This window comes from Glandiceps talaboti, chromosome 20, assembly GCF_964340395.1.
Source record: "Glandiceps talaboti chromosome 20, keGlaTala1.1, whole genome shotgun sequence".
NCBI classification, from domain to species: domain Eukaryota; kingdom Metazoa; phylum Hemichordata; class Enteropneusta; family Spengelidae; genus Glandiceps; species Glandiceps talaboti.
Window position 1 is genome coordinate 11,873,982 of NC_135568.1, and position 18,010 is coordinate 11,891,991.

At 34.3% G+C, this 18,010-nt stretch overlaps 1 protein-coding gene across 1 annotated transcript in view; it reads left to right on the plus strand.

Annotated features, from left to right (window-relative positions):
- The window catches only part of LOC144450678 (titin-like), a 450,019-nt gene that overhangs the window by 193,631 nt on the left and 238,378 nt on the right, over positions 1–18,010 (plus strand). The window contains exons 105-117 of the mRNA XM_078141331.1: positions 58–579; positions 3,548–3,826; positions 4,375–4,674; positions 5,351–5,395; positions 10,152–10,192; positions 10,705–10,781; positions 11,196–11,362; positions 11,991–12,138; positions 12,367–12,539; positions 12,925–13,227; positions 13,758–14,037; positions 14,946–15,532; positions 16,183–16,464. Of these exons, the coding sequence (XP_077997457.1) occupies positions 58–579; positions 3,548–3,826; positions 4,375–4,674; positions 5,351–5,395; positions 10,152–10,192; positions 10,705–10,781; positions 11,196–11,362; positions 11,991–12,138; positions 12,367–12,539; positions 12,925–13,227; positions 13,758–14,037; positions 14,946–15,532; positions 16,183–16,464 (3,204 nt within the window). The remainder of the gene's footprint in view (positions 1–57; positions 580–3,547; positions 3,827–4,374; positions 4,675–5,350; positions 5,396–10,151; positions 10,193–10,704; positions 10,782–11,195; positions 11,363–11,990; positions 12,139–12,366; positions 12,540–12,924; positions 13,228–13,757; positions 14,038–14,945; positions 15,533–16,182; positions 16,465–18,010) is intronic.

The following is an 18,010-nucleotide window of genomic DNA, read 5'->3' on the forward strand; positions in this document are numbered from 1 at the left end:
CTGTTTCAAAGCAAAACAACGAATAACTAATCTGATTTCAATGATTTAACATTTCAGGTGAACCAGCTGAGATCAGATGCAAAATTTCAGGTAATCCAGAGCCAACAAGTGGTTGGTTTAAGGGATGGAAACATTGCCAAGAAGGTCCTGACTACTCTGTCAGCTTTGATGAAGAAAAGGATGAACATGTCTTTATTATCAAAAACTTGAAGGAGAAAGATGCTGGCAAGTACAGCTGTAAAGCCACCAATGAAATTGGAGAAGCTAAAGCTGGTTTTGCTGTGTCGATATTGACTGAACCACCTAAGTTTATTAAAGAACTTGATGTAGTTGATGCACTTGAAGGCACAGATGTAACTTTGGAATGCAAGGTGATAGGAATTCCAAGACCAGAAGTACAATGGTTCAAGAAGAAGACAAAGATTATGCCAACCAGACGCTACGTTGTGGAATATACAGAGGATTGTGTGTGTAAACTGACTATTCGCAATGTCACTGTTGAGGACATTATGACTTATACCTGTAAAGCTACCAATAAAGTGGGCCAAGCCGAAACAACAACTGAGCTCCTTTTACAAGGTAAGTGGCACTCTAAAATATGAACATTTCTAATTTATACATAGCTGTGAAAGCTTGCATTTTTCTTCTCCTTACTGAAGTCTTGTAAGTCTTCAGTGGTGTCAAAAAGCAATGCTACGCTGCAAGCTTTTCTTACGTATTCAGTATCCAGCAATTAAAAATAGTTTCAAACACAACAGTTTTGCGCTGCAAGCTTTTCTTACATGTAGAAAGGTAAGTATACAGCAAATAGAAGATGTTAGATCCAACAACTGCTTATTGCACTGCAAGGTTCCCTTACTTAGGAATCTTTATTCAGTATCAAGTAATTAATCAAAAATAGTGTTTCCATTTCCAAAAATGACTTTGCCCTGCAAGCTTGTCCCATGTGTAGAAACAAACATATCCAGTCAATAACAGTAGTTTCAAAACCACTTTTTCCTTTGCTAGCTCCTTATATTTAGTATTTGATTTCTCCTCTTTTCCTGCATAGGTATGGTCTACCTACATCCTGTTGATCCTATACGCAGTTACTATAAAATTTTTCTCTAGTATCGGCTTCAAACTATCTTATCTTTCCTCTGCATGTGAGAAAAGGTGGCAGGCAGTTGACCAAATGAATCTATGTAACTGCAAATGCCTTTGTTTTAGCATATTTTTTTTGAATAGTCTTTATGCTAGGTTTAGATTTCTTTTCATAGCTGCGTACATTTTGGAAACATTATAAAAAGTTTTCAAGTTTATTCCGTCAAAAATTATAGTAGTTTCATAAACTATAAACTATTTTGTGCAGTTAAGTGTTGTTTGTGATCATTTGGACCAGGATTGTTTCATACCCTCAAATCTCTTTAACTAAAAGTTTACCAAATTTTGTTTTTCTGACTAAAGAACCAAACATTACATGGAATAATAACAGGAATAAACAGTTCGTTTCAGTGTTCTTTGTAACAGTCTGGGCAGGGTTTGACTTCATTTATGACTGTAATAATTTTGCAACTAAAAACACTTTAAAACTACTGAAAGGTTATTTTGTAAAATATAGTGTCACCATATATATATAACAATTACTGTTAATTAAACAAGCCATGTGTTTCTTGTGTTATTTGTAATTAATTAAATAGGACAGGTTCACAATAACTCGTTACCAGCTTTAATTTGGAATCGCTGTGTAAACTGTTCACATATGGATTGTCAGAAATTACAATCCTGATTTTATGGCAGTTTTAGAATGTGGACAATTTTCCAATTATGATTAAAACTGTCCAGGCAGGTTAGAATTAGTTACATCTAAAAGGAAACTGTCAAACCACTCATGAGAATATACAAAACATTATATTGTTAAAGGCAAATTATATTTATTAACTGTGTTGTGTATTTTGTAGCCATAGCCAATTGCCGTGTATGTTTTTTTCAGACTGAGTATAGTGTTATATGTAAATGTAGTAAGCTTGCCAACTGATATTAGAAATAGTTTTTTTTTCCATAGCCACCTAAATTGCCATTTAAAGAAACCCCAAATATTAAGCTACCTACCTTCCCAGCTAGTTCTCCCTGTTACTTAACCTTGTTTCATTATTACTGATATGTCTCTAAAAGCTTTTGTAATTGTGAAATAAATGGAAATATTCTAAAATTTATGGGTTGCGCATATTAGATGAATTGTGAGGATGCTTAAGAGTCTGATCATGAAACCCTTCAGTCAAATCATATCATTTCAATTCCACTAGATTGCTAAGCGTAGCTGCAGCATTTATTTCACCATATGGTAGCAAGCAATTCATACCCCAATTAAGCATGGCAGTTTAGCTTAGCCACTAAGTTTTGCATATAGTTGCGTACAAACCCAGTATGTTGTTAGTGATTCAACAGAAACAATGGCGGTCGCTCTCTGCTGCTTTTTCTTATTATTTCTCTTTCTTTGCTGAGATTATGGCTTGTACCAATGTGTTTGTGTAGATTTGTTTATTTTGTACTGTTATGCTGACTATCTCCTTACACAATTTATTTTAGTTCACTGTTGTTATCCAAGTAAAAGCCACCAGTTCCTATTCTATTCTGTAAAAGCATACAACTGACATATTCAAAAATACTTTTTAGGTAGATGCAAAGAAAAATTATTTTGCAGAATAATGTGAAATTTGTCAGTCACATTTGCACAAAGTAGTAGAACTTAATGATAAAGATCTTGATTTTCAATTTTAAAAAAATAAAATAATTTTCATCACAACCTTTCATAACCATTCATCCATGACATGATTCCTTCACCATTATGTAATCAGAAATGAATAAGAACATTTTTTTTATGTCATGTTGGTTTTTACTCTGATAATTGCAGCCCTTGTTTACACATGTTTAAAGCTGTTCGTACAATATATACATATCATACATTTCCAATTCATAGCAATATGGTACCTCGCACTTCACCTATTTTTGCAATTGCACCATTTTTACAAGATTGCAAAAGGTGAAAACACCTCATATCACGTAACTTGGCATGTTCAGTCACATTAACATATTCCTCATGTGTTTCATCCAACCCGTCGCATGTGTGTGATGCCTTTTGATGTGCACTCTTATCCTGTATGACTCCCTTGCCTGCCACTTTTAATAGGCACAGTCTCCTAAAATAGTCTGCCTGCATGCATGCACCAGCAATCTGCACCAGCACAAAGCAAAAAAAAATTACAAAATATTGTTTGACTTGCTGCAGTTGTGTAGCTTTATATCATCAAATGCAGATCACTAAGCCAACTGAACGGGATCCATGATGGCGGAAAGCATTGATGTGGAGTGAGGAAGAAAAAACTAAAAGTTATGGCCTCTGGTCAAACTGCAGCAGTTGCTAAATGCCCCATGCATGCTAAACATCACTGACATGTTATCAAGTCTCTCTGATAATCACAAACTAATTTTACTATTGGACAACAAACACCTGTTAAAGTCAACGTAAACAGCGTAACACCTGTCCACCTCTCTATTTACCCAACAGTGGCAGCTAAGATCACTGAAGGACCTGCTAGCATGTCAGTGAAACGTGGAGATTCTGTCCCTCTTAAATGTACGTTCATTGGCATCCCAACCCCTGATACCTTTTGGTATCTTGGAAAGAAAGAGATTGAACCAAGTGACCGATATGCTGTTGAAGTCACTGAGAAGTACTCAGTTTTGACAATCCAAGACATTCAGCCTGAAGATAGTGGAGATTATTCCTTTGAAGTTGAAAATAAACATGCTATGGATCAGCATAAACTGACTATTCATGTCTATGGTAAGGGTGCATTGTTAATCAAATACCCAAACAGTAGTATAAAATATAGGGTATGAGCACATCAGTGATAATCCCTGATTTTTAAAATTCATTAAAAATCAAGTTTGCTACTTTCATTTTTTATTTGAATTAACATAAAATGTTTTTAACAAAAGAAACTTTCAAAATATCAGGACTAGCGATTTGTAGGCTGGTAGTTCATATTTCTATACTAATTATTTATTGAATATTCAAATAATACAAAAGGGGTCGGTCGGTCAAAATTATCAAATATCCAAGAATATATCAAATAATTGAAATTAGTCAATCACATACATGTATGTATGTATGTATGTATGTATGTATGTATGCATTTGTGTGTGTATGTATGTATGCATGTATGTAAGTATATGCATGCATGTGTGTGAGTGTGTGTATGTACATTGTATGTATGTATGTATGTATGTATGTATGTATGTATGTATGTATGTATGTATGATTCTAGAGCATGAAAGACTGAGGTGGTATTTATGAGTAGACATTTTCAGCCCTTTCATATTCTCCTCCAGATAAACCATCAGCACCTGGCAAACCAGATGTTTCAGACATTAGTACAACAACCCTGACTCTGACATGGCAGCCACCAGAATCTGATGGAGGACGCTCCATAACTGCCTACATCATTGAGATGCGCCATGTGGTTACTGAAACTTGGACAACCATATCAACCACACACACTACCACTACATACCTTGTGGACAATCTGACACCAAACACACAATATGTGTTTAGAGTCAGTGCTGGAAATGCTGCTGGAGTCAGTGAACCAAGTCCAGAATCTGATACCATCACTACTCTCAAAGAACCAGGTGTGTATCAGTGCACATAAGACAACTATAAAGAACTAGTGAGAGAAGTACTAAGTACTAAGAGAAATGAATTAGAGATAACGATTATTTTTAACCAAGGAATGGTCAGTTCTAAATAATTCTTAATCGGGTGCTTGCACTCTAAAAATGTAAAGTTTCAACAAACATGTTACATTTCCAAGAATCTTACACTCTTTCATTAAGATAAGATAATTCTCAGAATAATTTTAAAATACCTGAAATGGTAAACAGGAAAAACGAATGTTAACTAGACTAAAATGATATGATTTGATTTAATTTGATTTGGCAAAAAATATTCGGAAAGCCACAAACTAAAATGGATATACAATACAGCAGGTATCACATTCACATGAAAGACAAAACAGATACATCACTGAATACCTTTGGTGAGGATGACACAAACAAGTTTTAACAACTTATTTCCATTGTGGTCCCCTAAAATGACCAAATTAATAACCAAATTACTGATTTTGAAGCATGATTTTAACATATATAATAATCATATGATATGAAAGCTTTAACTTTTAGGCATACAACCATGAGTATCAACTGTTAGTTATAGGTTAATAAATATTAGCAGCTTTGGAGAGTCGAAAACAATATGTTACTAGATGGTGATTTTATCTCATATTTGATATTTTTATCCCTTTTCCAGAACCAGAACCAGAAGTACCGGCAGAGAAGTTGGCCGTACCTGAAGGTATCCTACCCTTTCCATTGGAATGGGATGTTTCTGTGATTTTGATTGTTTTTATTGCATTTTGCTATGCTTTAGTTTTTCTTTTGTAGTCAATCAGACCAAAACAGAGTACATCAAATACAGGCAAATTGTAAGATGCCTTTTTTTGAATCTATGATTAGAATTCATAGATTCAAAACTTGATGCTGGACCAACTTTTGAGTTATGTACAAATGTTTGAAAAAGAAAAATTTTATTTATTGAAAATCTTCTTTAGGACCAATTGATTTATATGAGAAAATTTGTTTTATAATTCTAAATAGTGCAAAGCTTAGATCAAGCTTGTGGTTAAGCATCTTATGCTTTTGGATACACCGTAAAGTAACCAAAGAATACAAAATAATGAAAATTGTGTGTTGGCTCAGCTCAGCTCAGGGATGAAATTTAAAATAAGTTGTATAGGCTACTGCAAGTACTGCACTCCAAAGAAACAAATTTTGTTGATTTATGCAACATGGAAATGCAAGCACCTGATTTAATGAAAACAAGTGAACCTATAATCAAAATTCAAATCATCAATTTCGATTGACAAACATTTGTCAGTGATAAAAACAAATGTAACTAGAATGTAAACTTGATATCAGATATTGAGTTCCACAAAACTATTACAAATCAATCTGTTTCACTGCCTTCAAAAGCAATTTTACCTGGATTCGGTTGATCAGAATTCTAATTTCAATTGACACATTTCAGAAGTAACATATTGGTTTAAAGACAGCATAAACTAGCACACTTTGTTAAGTTGTTGCTTTTGATCAGGGACAAAAGACAGGATACAATATTTGAATAATGGACTCAAAATTTGATCAGACATACAAAATAGTATGCAATCGGATAAACAAATAAGGAAGTTTCAGCAAAGATTGCTCAAATGACAGATACAGTCTGAAGTTTATCAATCATATTTAATTGAAACTGTATTTTTTGAATGAGATTTAATCAAAATGTTTCACATTAAGCAAGTTTATTAGATGACTTTGACATTGTGAAGTTTCAACCCTTATTGAAGACACCAAGGTGTAATATAACACTACTGATTTGACCAGAAATTGACAGTCAGACGCAAATAGCATGCACTGCTTGTTACTGAATTTTGCTGTGCTTTCACAAAAATGTCTTATGTAACAAGCTTACAGCTCAGTCTTATTGCAAGCTTTGATATATGAACACCAGCACCTTGATAATCACTATAATCTTGCACATCAAGTTGATTTGCTTATGTACACCAAATCACTGTACACTTGTGTGGGCACCATGTTAAGGTTTTTATTTCACGTAATTCAAATTTGTGAACATTAATCAATCACCGACTCATCTTTCATATTTATTGAAAACAATTTTGTTTCATTAAAATCATGTCAGTGTAAATATTGCATTATTTATTAATATTTCTTTGGGCAATTTAAAATGCTAGTACTGGTTTTATACTTTGTAAATATCAACACTTCTGCAGCTGCATTTGGTTTTTAAGTGAAAGGAACTTGTTCCATTCAGAAAGTGCAATTTTTAGCGGATATATAATCAACTCTGATATTTAACCATTTATTGGATTTTTTTGTGATGGGGAATTTATAACCAAAGTAACAAAATCAAAACTAATTTGTAATTTATGTATTAAAACTTTACTTCAAGTGTGGCTCTATTTTTGTAACAATTCTACTAACTGGCTAACACTTGACTCACTCAATTCGGCAGCTACTGCAATTTTATACTTCGAGATATAGATATTATTAGATTCTTGAAGTTATTAGACTTTCATTCCAATGATGTAACATCATTAATAACTTTTTTGTAATGTGATATTCAAAGTCATGTATTTTTATCATTGTAACATCTGAATAGATTGCATGGTTTGACATTGAGGGCATTGTCTTGTGTCTTGCTTGCTTGTACAGTATGGGACTTGGTGGTTGTCTTCACCAGCTGCTTGCTTACTGTTAGCCTTCGTAGCTCTAATCGCTGCCTCTCCAAATGTGTGAGACCTATATGTATGTCAAAAGCACCTATGCAGTGTTATTATACAACAGAATGCTTCACTAACGTATGACTTACACTGCCATGGTAACAGCCATATTGGATCTTTTAACAACTGATCTCATCAGACTTCCGTGTTTAATACTGCCTTAACATTGAGTCTCAGAGTTGATCATGGGTATGACATGACATCTTAGAGAAAGTTCAACCTGATTAATGTTCTTATGAAGGCTTTTTTAAGATTCACTCTGATTGGTTGGAACGCAGTGGAAAAGAATGACACCTGTTGTCTGATTCGTTAATGATCATTATTGAAAGACTCACAAAAGATACTTTCTAATCAGTAAAACACATGAGAGCTTCATATCTGCCGTGATTATACCAAGCAATGTTTTTGTGCCTTCCAGAGCAATTGACATCATTTTTTTCCTTAAGCAAGCTGCAGACACTGATTATAAGCACACTCATGGATTTTGACACAATGTTTGTCAGTTTTGACCTTGAATGAGTGCCGTGATGACTGTGTTCAGAGTGAGATAGAGTGTGTCAAATCACATACATGTTTGCTCGCTATCAGTGTCGGCCATTTGTATGTGTACATAATTACAATAATTCTGGAAGGCATACAAAACTTTGTGTGGTACCAACTCCTAGTACTGTTGTTGACTTTGTCAGATAACTTTGAAATTCTGCAAAATCCACCAATCAGAATCGAACATGGCTGCAGTCTTATCTTTAACATAATCCACCAATCAGAATCAAACATGACTGCAGTCTGATCTGACATAGTTTGTGAATCAGAATTAAACATGGCTACTACTCATACAGCTTTATTTACATTCAGTGTGAAGCATTCTAGTTAATTCTAACATTGCGTAGGAGCTTGCTTTTTAGTATTCGATAAGTTACTATCAAGTCATCTCAGTACTTTGAACATTCTTCACATTTCTCATGTAACCATAATCCATCTTTTAACAATCAAAATTGTATGCATTATATTTCTGCCTTTGTTAACTCAATCATATATGTCATAGTCCAAATGTTACAAACCATTATTTTTGTATTTACATCTTAGACTTCAATCAAAATGCAACATAGAACTGATCCTGAAATGGATAGTGATAGCATAATGCAAGGGACATGATTATTTCTCAAGTTAAGATTTGAAACAGTTAGTTGTGACTGATTCTTTTGATAAACGTGAAGAGTAAGAGTTCGTATTAAAAGCAACAACTTTATTCCAATCTGTTCAGTTTAAAGCTCAAGAGGAAAAATGATGAAACAAAATTTTGGATAAATTTATATACACGTTTCTAAACAATATGATGATCAAATCCAGTGTCATTTATAATTGAAATCCAATTTGACCATACATTCCAGAAATTATTTTAATTATTATCATGTTGTACAAAGTTGTAATATATTTTTCCAAACCTACAGACCAAAATGCTTGTTCATGATTATTTTACCGGTCGTTTCCACATTTGTAAATTTATATTAGTGATGGCAATTGTCACACATCTGTTACTGATTGATTGATTGAACATTGACCTTTTATATAGTTATGGCGTACAGCTTGTCATTATGCTGCAATTACAGTTTTGTGACATCACAGTCCTCCGACCCCTCATATGTCTACCTCTAATGACTTCATCTTAAATGACTACCATTGTCATGTTCATATACCTCTGTGTGACATCAATTTCCCTATCCTCTCTTTAAAAAGTACCTTTCAAGTTGTTTAAAATTTCATGTGGTACAATGGCACAGATGACAAAATAGTGACACACACCATTCATTGCTTCAAGATTGTTAGTATCATATCAAGATATTCCTACAAAACTAAAAAAATGGTTCATTGTTTTCTCCTAAAAAACAGCTTAAAAATGAAAGAAAGGGAAAGGACAATAATCACAAAATTCGTCTACTTTTAGTTATTTATATATTTATTTATTTGCAACTTGAAAGGTACCCTTTCACAGTCACATAAAAGTAATGAGCATACTAAATAGAATGGTATTTTTATGAACAATATATACTTTGGGTTATGGTGTGAAAAATGTGTGTAGCATCATTGTAATGTAAGAAGATATTCATTATCATTGCTTGTCAATTTGACATTCCCAATATTACAGGCTTTGCCCCTCTGTGAAGGTTTTAAAATTCTGATTGGTATAAAGCCGTCTTCTTTGAATTTCAGTATTTGGCCCTGAAACAATTTTAAGGATTCATGTCATTTCTCAGAAAATAGTAGAAAATTATGAAAAAGTTCAACACATTAATCTTGTCAATCATGTCAGACACTCTCCTTGGTATTCTGTTAATGTTTTAGAATTGGTTGAAGTCAACTTACAAGGGAAGTGGCTCCTGCTATGTTCCTTTATTTTGATTCATCTGTTAAGTATGGAAATAGACTTTCACATCAACAATACAGTGATGCAATGAAAGCAAAAAGAAAATATGAAAATTAGGTTTTTGCCTTAGTTATATACTCTCCCATAAAACTGATTCAGGTCAACCCCAAAAGCTGCTTACATGTGTAATTGCCTACAACAAGACATTCCTACAAATCATGCATATATTTGCATTATTTAACACACTGTTTGCTGCCTGAGCCGTATGCCGGTGAGATGTCATGCTCCACACGAAATCTGCATAGTTTGGAATTCAGCGTTATATGTCCAGATGCCTGTAGTACATAGAAGAATTCTTCTCCAAATATTTCCCTTGATTTATATTTCAGAACTGGTTGCACCCCTCTTTATTGATGAACTGAAAGATAAGGTGAGTTGTGCCATTAGTATTTTAAAATATTTAATCTGTAAACAAAAAGTATCAATCAACAGAAGTTGAATAGTGTTGACACATTCACATTTTATACATTGTCATTTGCGTACTGAATTTGACAGACTTGAATTCATTTAACATCTTGACAGTTTATTTCTAAATCATAAAATATTTCATGTAGATGTTGAAGGTTATTTATTCTGTAACATTCAGTGCTTTATTTGAAATGTCAGATTGAATCTGGATACATCTCATATGAAATATCTTACATTCGTTTGTAACTAACAAGGGAAACTACAGTGTACATGTATATAACTCAAAGAAATGTGTGGATAAAATGACTACAATAATGGCTGTACATTGCTTGCCATCCTCCAATACATATGACAATTCAGTGTGGATGAACTTTATAATAACAGAGACATTAGAACAAGTGGGAATTAAAGCCTTTTTGAGTGATATTTTCCAAAAGTTACATGTAGTTTTACTGTATTTTTTGTCATATACAGAATGTCAAAGATGGAGAACATGTTAAATTTGTCACCAAAGTTACTGGTAAACCAACTCCTAAAGTATCTTGGTACAGGTAAATAGCATTCATTGTTTCCATAGATACAGGTTTCATTAATGATTTGAAGGAATTAAAATTTGTTGACTAAATGCTCTACTTTCCTAAAACCATAGAAACACAATTCTATCTTTTCAATTTTGTCACCACAAAACAGTAGAAACTGACATATAGCTATGATACATATATTGATGTGTGCAATTTTAAACCTTTACTATAGGTGTTACTTCTTTTTTGGCGCAATTTGCAGAACCACTTACCCTCAAATTTGAAATCAACATCATTAAATTATTAAAGAACAATAACTAGTCGTTAAAATTTGTTAATTTTTTTTCATTTCGAACCTGGATCCAATTGTAAACTAAAAAATCAAATTTTCACCAGAATGTGTATATTGGGATAGAGAATTTACGTTTTATCTTCTTTCTACAGGAATGAGCTGTTGGTTGAGCCATCTGAGGACTTCAAACAGACCTACCGGAATGAGATAGCCATTCTTGATATTCCTGAAATATTCCCTGATGATGCAGGAGAATATAAATGTAAAGCTGTAAACCCTGCAGGAGAAGCAGTTACCAGGGCAAAACTCACCGTAGAGGGTACAAATAAACTTGGTTGTAACTTTGACATATGCATGTCATGAGCAACAACAATAACAATGCATATCTCGTTGGATCTAAATATTCTTTTTTGTTACAGGAACCCAGCTCTCAATTGCTCTCCTTCATGTACAGTAATTGAATCAATGAATATCTGACAACTGTCTTATTGGGTACTGTTATCTAAATGCATGTGATGATGTCTCATTTTTGTGCAAGATTTGAATGAGACCTTCTGGACAGGAGAGAAAAAGCTTGGAATCAAGCATCTACTTTTAACTAAACTCATCTCATGATCAAATATTCTTGAGCATTTGATGCAGCAGTCACAGAACAAACCTCTAAATGCAATTGAGCACATCAGATAATTATGTAATGTTTGTTGATACATAACATTTTTCATGTCTGTGTTTTGGCAACATTACTGTTGTCTGTCTTGAGTATCAATGAACATTATTCTAATTATTTGAAGTTCTGACCATTTGAACCTGTTTTTGAGAACACATCATTCATGTAACACACGTCTATATGTACTTTAAAGTGTCCAAGAAGGTTTCTTTCACAATCTTAATCACATATGTCTGCATTAGATTTGAATGTCATATGAATATTTCCATTGTAAACTCAGAAGCACCTGAGGAGATCCCAGCTCCACCTAAAGAAGAGCTTGAAGCACCCACATTCATAAAAAAAATCCAAGACACTGAAGTTATAGAAACTAAAACAGCGACATTTGAATGTACTGTGACTGGTAAACCAGAACCTGAAGTCAGTTGGTACGTGGATTCATTTACATTTTTATGTACTTTTATGACAAAAGTTGTAACAGGAACCCAGTTCTGATTGGTCTGGACATAAATCCTAAGCTTACACCACTATTTGACCCAATCATTCTTCTTTGCAGCTTAATTTTTTTTTCATTGTAGACGGTTGGAATGCTCAATATTTTTCATCTTTGTTAAGGCTTGTATTTGATAATTTGATGTTGTTGTGACCTTGTGCAGGTACAAAGACGATAAAGAACTTAAACCAAGCAAAACTGTTCATTTGGACCATGACGGTAACAAGTATAAACTCACCCTGCTGGAGGTCTCTCTGGAGGATGATGCAGAGTACACTTGTAAAGCTAAGAACAAAGTCGGCAAAGTGGAATGTGCAGCCGAACTGCTTGTAGAAAGTAAGTTTTATTGGTATGATAGATATTGGTATAACAGTGTTAGTTCATTTGAATTCTTATTGTTTGCTTGACACCTTGTGTTTGTTAGTTGTTTTATGATTGAGTACATGCACTAGGGGCTTGTTGTGTTTTTTAGCACAACTGAACTGAGGCATGGCAAAGTGTCTGTCTGTGTGTGTGTGTGTGTGTGTGTGTGTGTGTGTGTATACAACTTAAAGTAAAAAACTGCTGGACCATTTGCCATGATATTTGGTATATTACCTTGGTAAGTTAATGAAGATTCAAGAAATGTATGCAAATATGCCTTGCAACAAGATCACACCCATAGCAACATCCAAATACAGTTGTGCTATAACTCCATCATGCTATTTTCTCCATTCACCAGCTCCAGAAGAGGCTGCAGCAGAGCCCATCGTCGTAGAGAAAATTGTACCAGTAGAAGCCTTAGCACCAGTTGAACAAGAACCGATCATGGAACGCAAGGTTGCTGCAGTTGAAGCTGTTGCACCTGTTGAACAAGCACCATTTATGGAAGAAAAGGTAGCACCTTTGGAAACTGTTGCACCTGTTGAACAAGAACCAATCATGGCCGTGAAAGTAGCAGCGGTTGAAGCTGTAGCAGCTGAGAAACGAGATGATGTTGCTCCATACTTTATTGAAGAACCTAAGAAATGTAAAGCTTTTACAGGTAAACATAACATTATTTTCATAAGTCTCACTGCTTATTCTTTTCATACTTACATCTGTACACAACAGATCTAAATATTCTATTTGCAAGCCTGTAATAATGATGTTTACACCCCATACTTTATACTCTTACATTTTAAACTTCTTCTTTCATCAAGTGTGTTCACAACTGATATACATGTATTATAGGGGTGTCATGTTGGTTGAATGGTTAGTGCAACCTGCTTGCAATTTGTAGGTTGCAGGTTCAAGCTTCACTTGTTTCTGAATGGCTAAAGCCCTTTGCCAAGATTTGAACCATGATTGTGCCTCAGTCAACCTAGCTGTTTAATTGGAGATATGGTAGAATAAAGTTTGCAATGTGAATGCTTGAATCCTTACAGATGCTGGAATGGATTGTATGCACTGCTGGTAGTTGAGGAAGTACACACAGACCATTGTGCCACTAAAGGTCTGTGAAAGGGGTAATAATTATATAAAGAAAGAGCAATAAAATACTAGTTAATAAAATGATTGAACACTCTATTATAGATGGACCAGCTGAATTCCGTTGCAAAATTGGTGGTTATCCAATACCAAAGGTTAACTGGTCTATCGGCTGGAGGCAAATTACTGATGGTAAGGAGTTCACAGTACGTCGCGATGAAGAAACTGATGAATATATAATGATTAAAAAAGAAACCAAAATGAAGGATGCTGGGAAGTATACTGTTAAGATCAGTAATACTGTTGGTGAAGCAAAGTCTGGTGCCATGCTGGTTGTGGAAGAAAAACCAATTGAAGAACCAGATTACGGCAAAGTACTGAAAAGGTATGGCAGGAAGATTGCTTGATTCCTTTATAAAACTTTAAATACCTGAGTAATAATACTTACAGTGGAAGTGTTGTGTATAATATTTAATGTATGCCATTGATGAGAAAAAGAATTGTCTCCTGACATTGTTATTAAACACAATCAATAGTATTATAGATGTTTCTGTTGGCTTTGTAGCTTTAATACATTATGTACATCTAAATTATGTCATTGAATGCCGCTAGCTGATCAAGAAAGATCCTACACACTACATGAAGAAGCCAAAGACTTGCTTACTGTACTGTTAATCATTTTTTGTGATACATGTATATGGGACATTATACAAGTATATTGATGGTGCAAATCCAGAGATCTGATTGGTCTGGACATTAAAATAACTGTGATATAATAGTGATGTAGCTCAGTTGGCACGCCTCCAAATGGCCCTGAATGAGAATAGTATTTGACAGTCAATCCTTTATGTTGTCAGCATCCATCATGGCCACTGTATCTGTATTAAGGCCGGTCCCACCTCTGCACGCAGTACAAAGTGGCCTATTTATGTATTTATTTATTTATTTATTTATTTATTTATTTATTTATTCATTTATTCATAAGGATGACATAAGGGATAAGTCAATAAAAATTATACAAAACATACACCACATGCGCAAAATAAAATTGCACTTGGATGGGAAGACATACAAAAAATTAACACCTAAAATAAAAACAATATATATCACATTGCAGTGATGACACTTAAACTTGGTAATTTGCCCCATCATCAGTAGTTTTGACCACTTGATTCCATACACATATTCTTTGACACTAGTGTATACGTTGTCAATTGGTCAGAACCTAGGATATTTCATCCCCGGAGTGTGGTTTATTGCTTATAATTCCTTTTGCCTTTTTTTATTTAATAGACGACCTTCTGAGGCAAAGAGGATTGAAATTGCACCAGAAGACATTGACATTAATGAACTACTAAAGGATGTGGAACCTAAAAACTTTGAAAGAGTGTTGATGGAACATGGAATCTATGACTTCCGTGTTATCCTGAAGCACATTGAGTGGCTTAAACAACAGAAAGAAGAAGTTATGGACTGGCCTGAACTTAAACACTGGGAAGAACAGCTAGCAGAGGAAGTGGTAGAAAAACCCACAAAGAGAGAAGAGGTGAAAGCAGACAGGCCTCAAGTTTTGGCCATGGCTAGAGAAGCTATCCCAGAAGACAGAGAAGTCCCATCCTTCGCTTTCGCTAAAAACCTTACTGATGTTGAAGTTATGGAGAAAGAAACTGCTCAACTAACTTGTGAGGTGACAGATGAAAAAGCCAAGGTGACATGGTTGAAAGATGGCAAACTTATTGAACCTGATGACGAGAGATTTGAGGTCAAGATTCAAGGCAGACGACGCTCGTTGGTCGTGAAAGACACTACACTACATGATGAAGCTGAGTATACTTGTCAACTTGGAGACTTGCTTACTACAGCTGAACTCCTTGTTGATGGTAAGACACATAAAAATGAAATTTTTATAGCAATAATTGAAATCCAGAGTAACAGCAAATCAATAGATTGGTATCACTTAAGGAGAAAAGAAAACTAATACCTAGCAGTACACTAAGCTATGATATTAGTATTTTGGTATGAGGCAATAAATGCTTTAATACTACAATGTACATTACTGAAATATATTTCTGAGTGCCTGGAATAGAATCCTACTTCCTAGGTTTGTGATAAAAATAATGACTTTTCGATTTTTTGGTCGACACTATAACTTCTGCTCCACACGCTACACATGTATTACTATAGGCGCGCATGAGAATAAGTCGACCTTCTAGTTCTGTTTTGACCCTCTAGCATGAGATAAAATACTATAATAGATACCGAGAATTGACCATAGAGTAATAATCAAAGTAAATTATTATGAAGAGATGGCTCTTTTTCTTTCTTTACCACAGGAACAGGTACCTGGGTATAATGCTAGGTAAATCTAAGATCACTGCACAGGGTACCTGTTTTTCTATGTCGTATTATGAGAAATAAATCTTTCAATTTTATAATAAATAATTCCTGGTTAATCTTGCAATTTCAAATGGTTTGATACATATTTCATTTTCAGAAAATAAATTCATAGTATACCCTTTCTCTATAACAGAAGTAAAACCAGTCAAAGCCAAAGTAACTATTGTTGATGGACTCCAAGACAAGGCTGTCAAGCCTGAACAGGATGTCATTTTTGAATGTGAAGTGTCAGATGAAACTGCTGAAGCTAAGTGGTTCAAGAATGGTGTAGAAATTGAACCTTCAGAAAAGTATGAAATGAAGGTGGAGGGCAGGAGGAGATCCCTCACCATTCATAGTGCAGAATCTGATGACGAAGCTGATTATACTTGTGAAGTGGCTGATGATAAGACAACAGCTGAACTTATCTATGAAGGTAAGATTTCCTTGAAGAAACTGTACTGTTTTGGATTTATAGTTCATCCTAGTGATGTCGTGAGTCAATGATCTTAATCAGTGTGCAGTGATCAATATTCTAAGAACTACAAGACGACTTGTAAAATAAGCCTTTGCCGAATTGAATCACATCTTTTGGAGTAAAAGTTTTTTGGGTTCGTCTATATCACGGAAGTCCAGCGGGCATATTGAACTGCTATAACAGTGCAGTAGACTGCAGTCAAGCATATGATTCAACAAAAAAATATGGAATATATACTCTGGTCATTCTACATCATGACAATGCCATTGGTTCTGCTGTGGTCAAAATATGACTCAAAATACTCAAGATTGCACTTTTCCCGATTTATTCAAAATATTACTGGCGATGGTGTAATTGTATTATTTCGCAATATTTGTCTTCATTCAGCTGGAAAATACTCCTGGCCTAAAGGGTTGTCCCTACGAGTCACTCGATGAGTAGTGACAAGGTCCCCTTGGGTCATTTGTATTTGTCTTGGCTGAATGAAGAAAAATATTGGGGAATAATATCTAATTATCTTAGGTCTTAAGATTATAGATTAGCTGCACACTGAATAGATCTATAACTCAAATACCGACAAGTAGCATTACTGTGTTTTGAGGTTAGATACACCTTGATAATTCAAGACTTCATAGGTTGTGGTAATTTGCTTAAAATTTCAATTTTTAAAAAAAATTAAAGATCAAATTTGAATTGTCAACAAATTTTAGATACTTTGAATTCTTCTGTGGTGTTCTATTGATTGGAGATATTCACCAAACACTAGTTGTTTTAGGCTGATTCGAAACGGCCACCAAACACATTGTTTAATTGATTCAGAATGGTTTCAAACATTTTGTTTATAATAATCGATTTAAAATAACCACCAAACACTAGGTGCAATCAATTCAATATGGTAACCTATTGCAGTCAAAGTTTCATACAGTAAACTGTCTAAAATGTTTGAAATTGTTTGATTTTCATGGATATGAATTCCCAAGGTGTGTTCTTCCTTACAAGGCATGTGTTATGGTGTGTGAACTCGATTTAATAACAACCCTATGGTGGACCTGTCTGTATGATTGACAATGCATATATTTGTGGTACCAAAAATATGTATGTCAAAATTGTGTGTTTTCTGTAAAGTTTAACTCATAAAGCAGTGTCAAAATCGTGTGTTTTCTGTAAAATTTAACTCTAAGCAGTCTCAAAATTGTGTGCTTTCTGTAAAGTTTAACTCATAAAGCAGAATGTGTGTTCATACATAGAGTGAGTGTTCAATATTCAAGACACAACGTAATTAAATGAATCGAAAGGTAATTTGTAAAGAAGAATTTATTACTAAATGAATATATCAACAGGAATAAAGACTGATAAATGTGTGTGACTTTTCTAAAGTTTCATGGAATTGTTTACTATTTATGCGAGTCTATGCAGTTGTCTGTTAGGATAACAACAGCTGCTATAGATACATTAATATTTCGGAATGTAAAGCACCTCCACAGTAGTTTGCAAAAGCTGATGT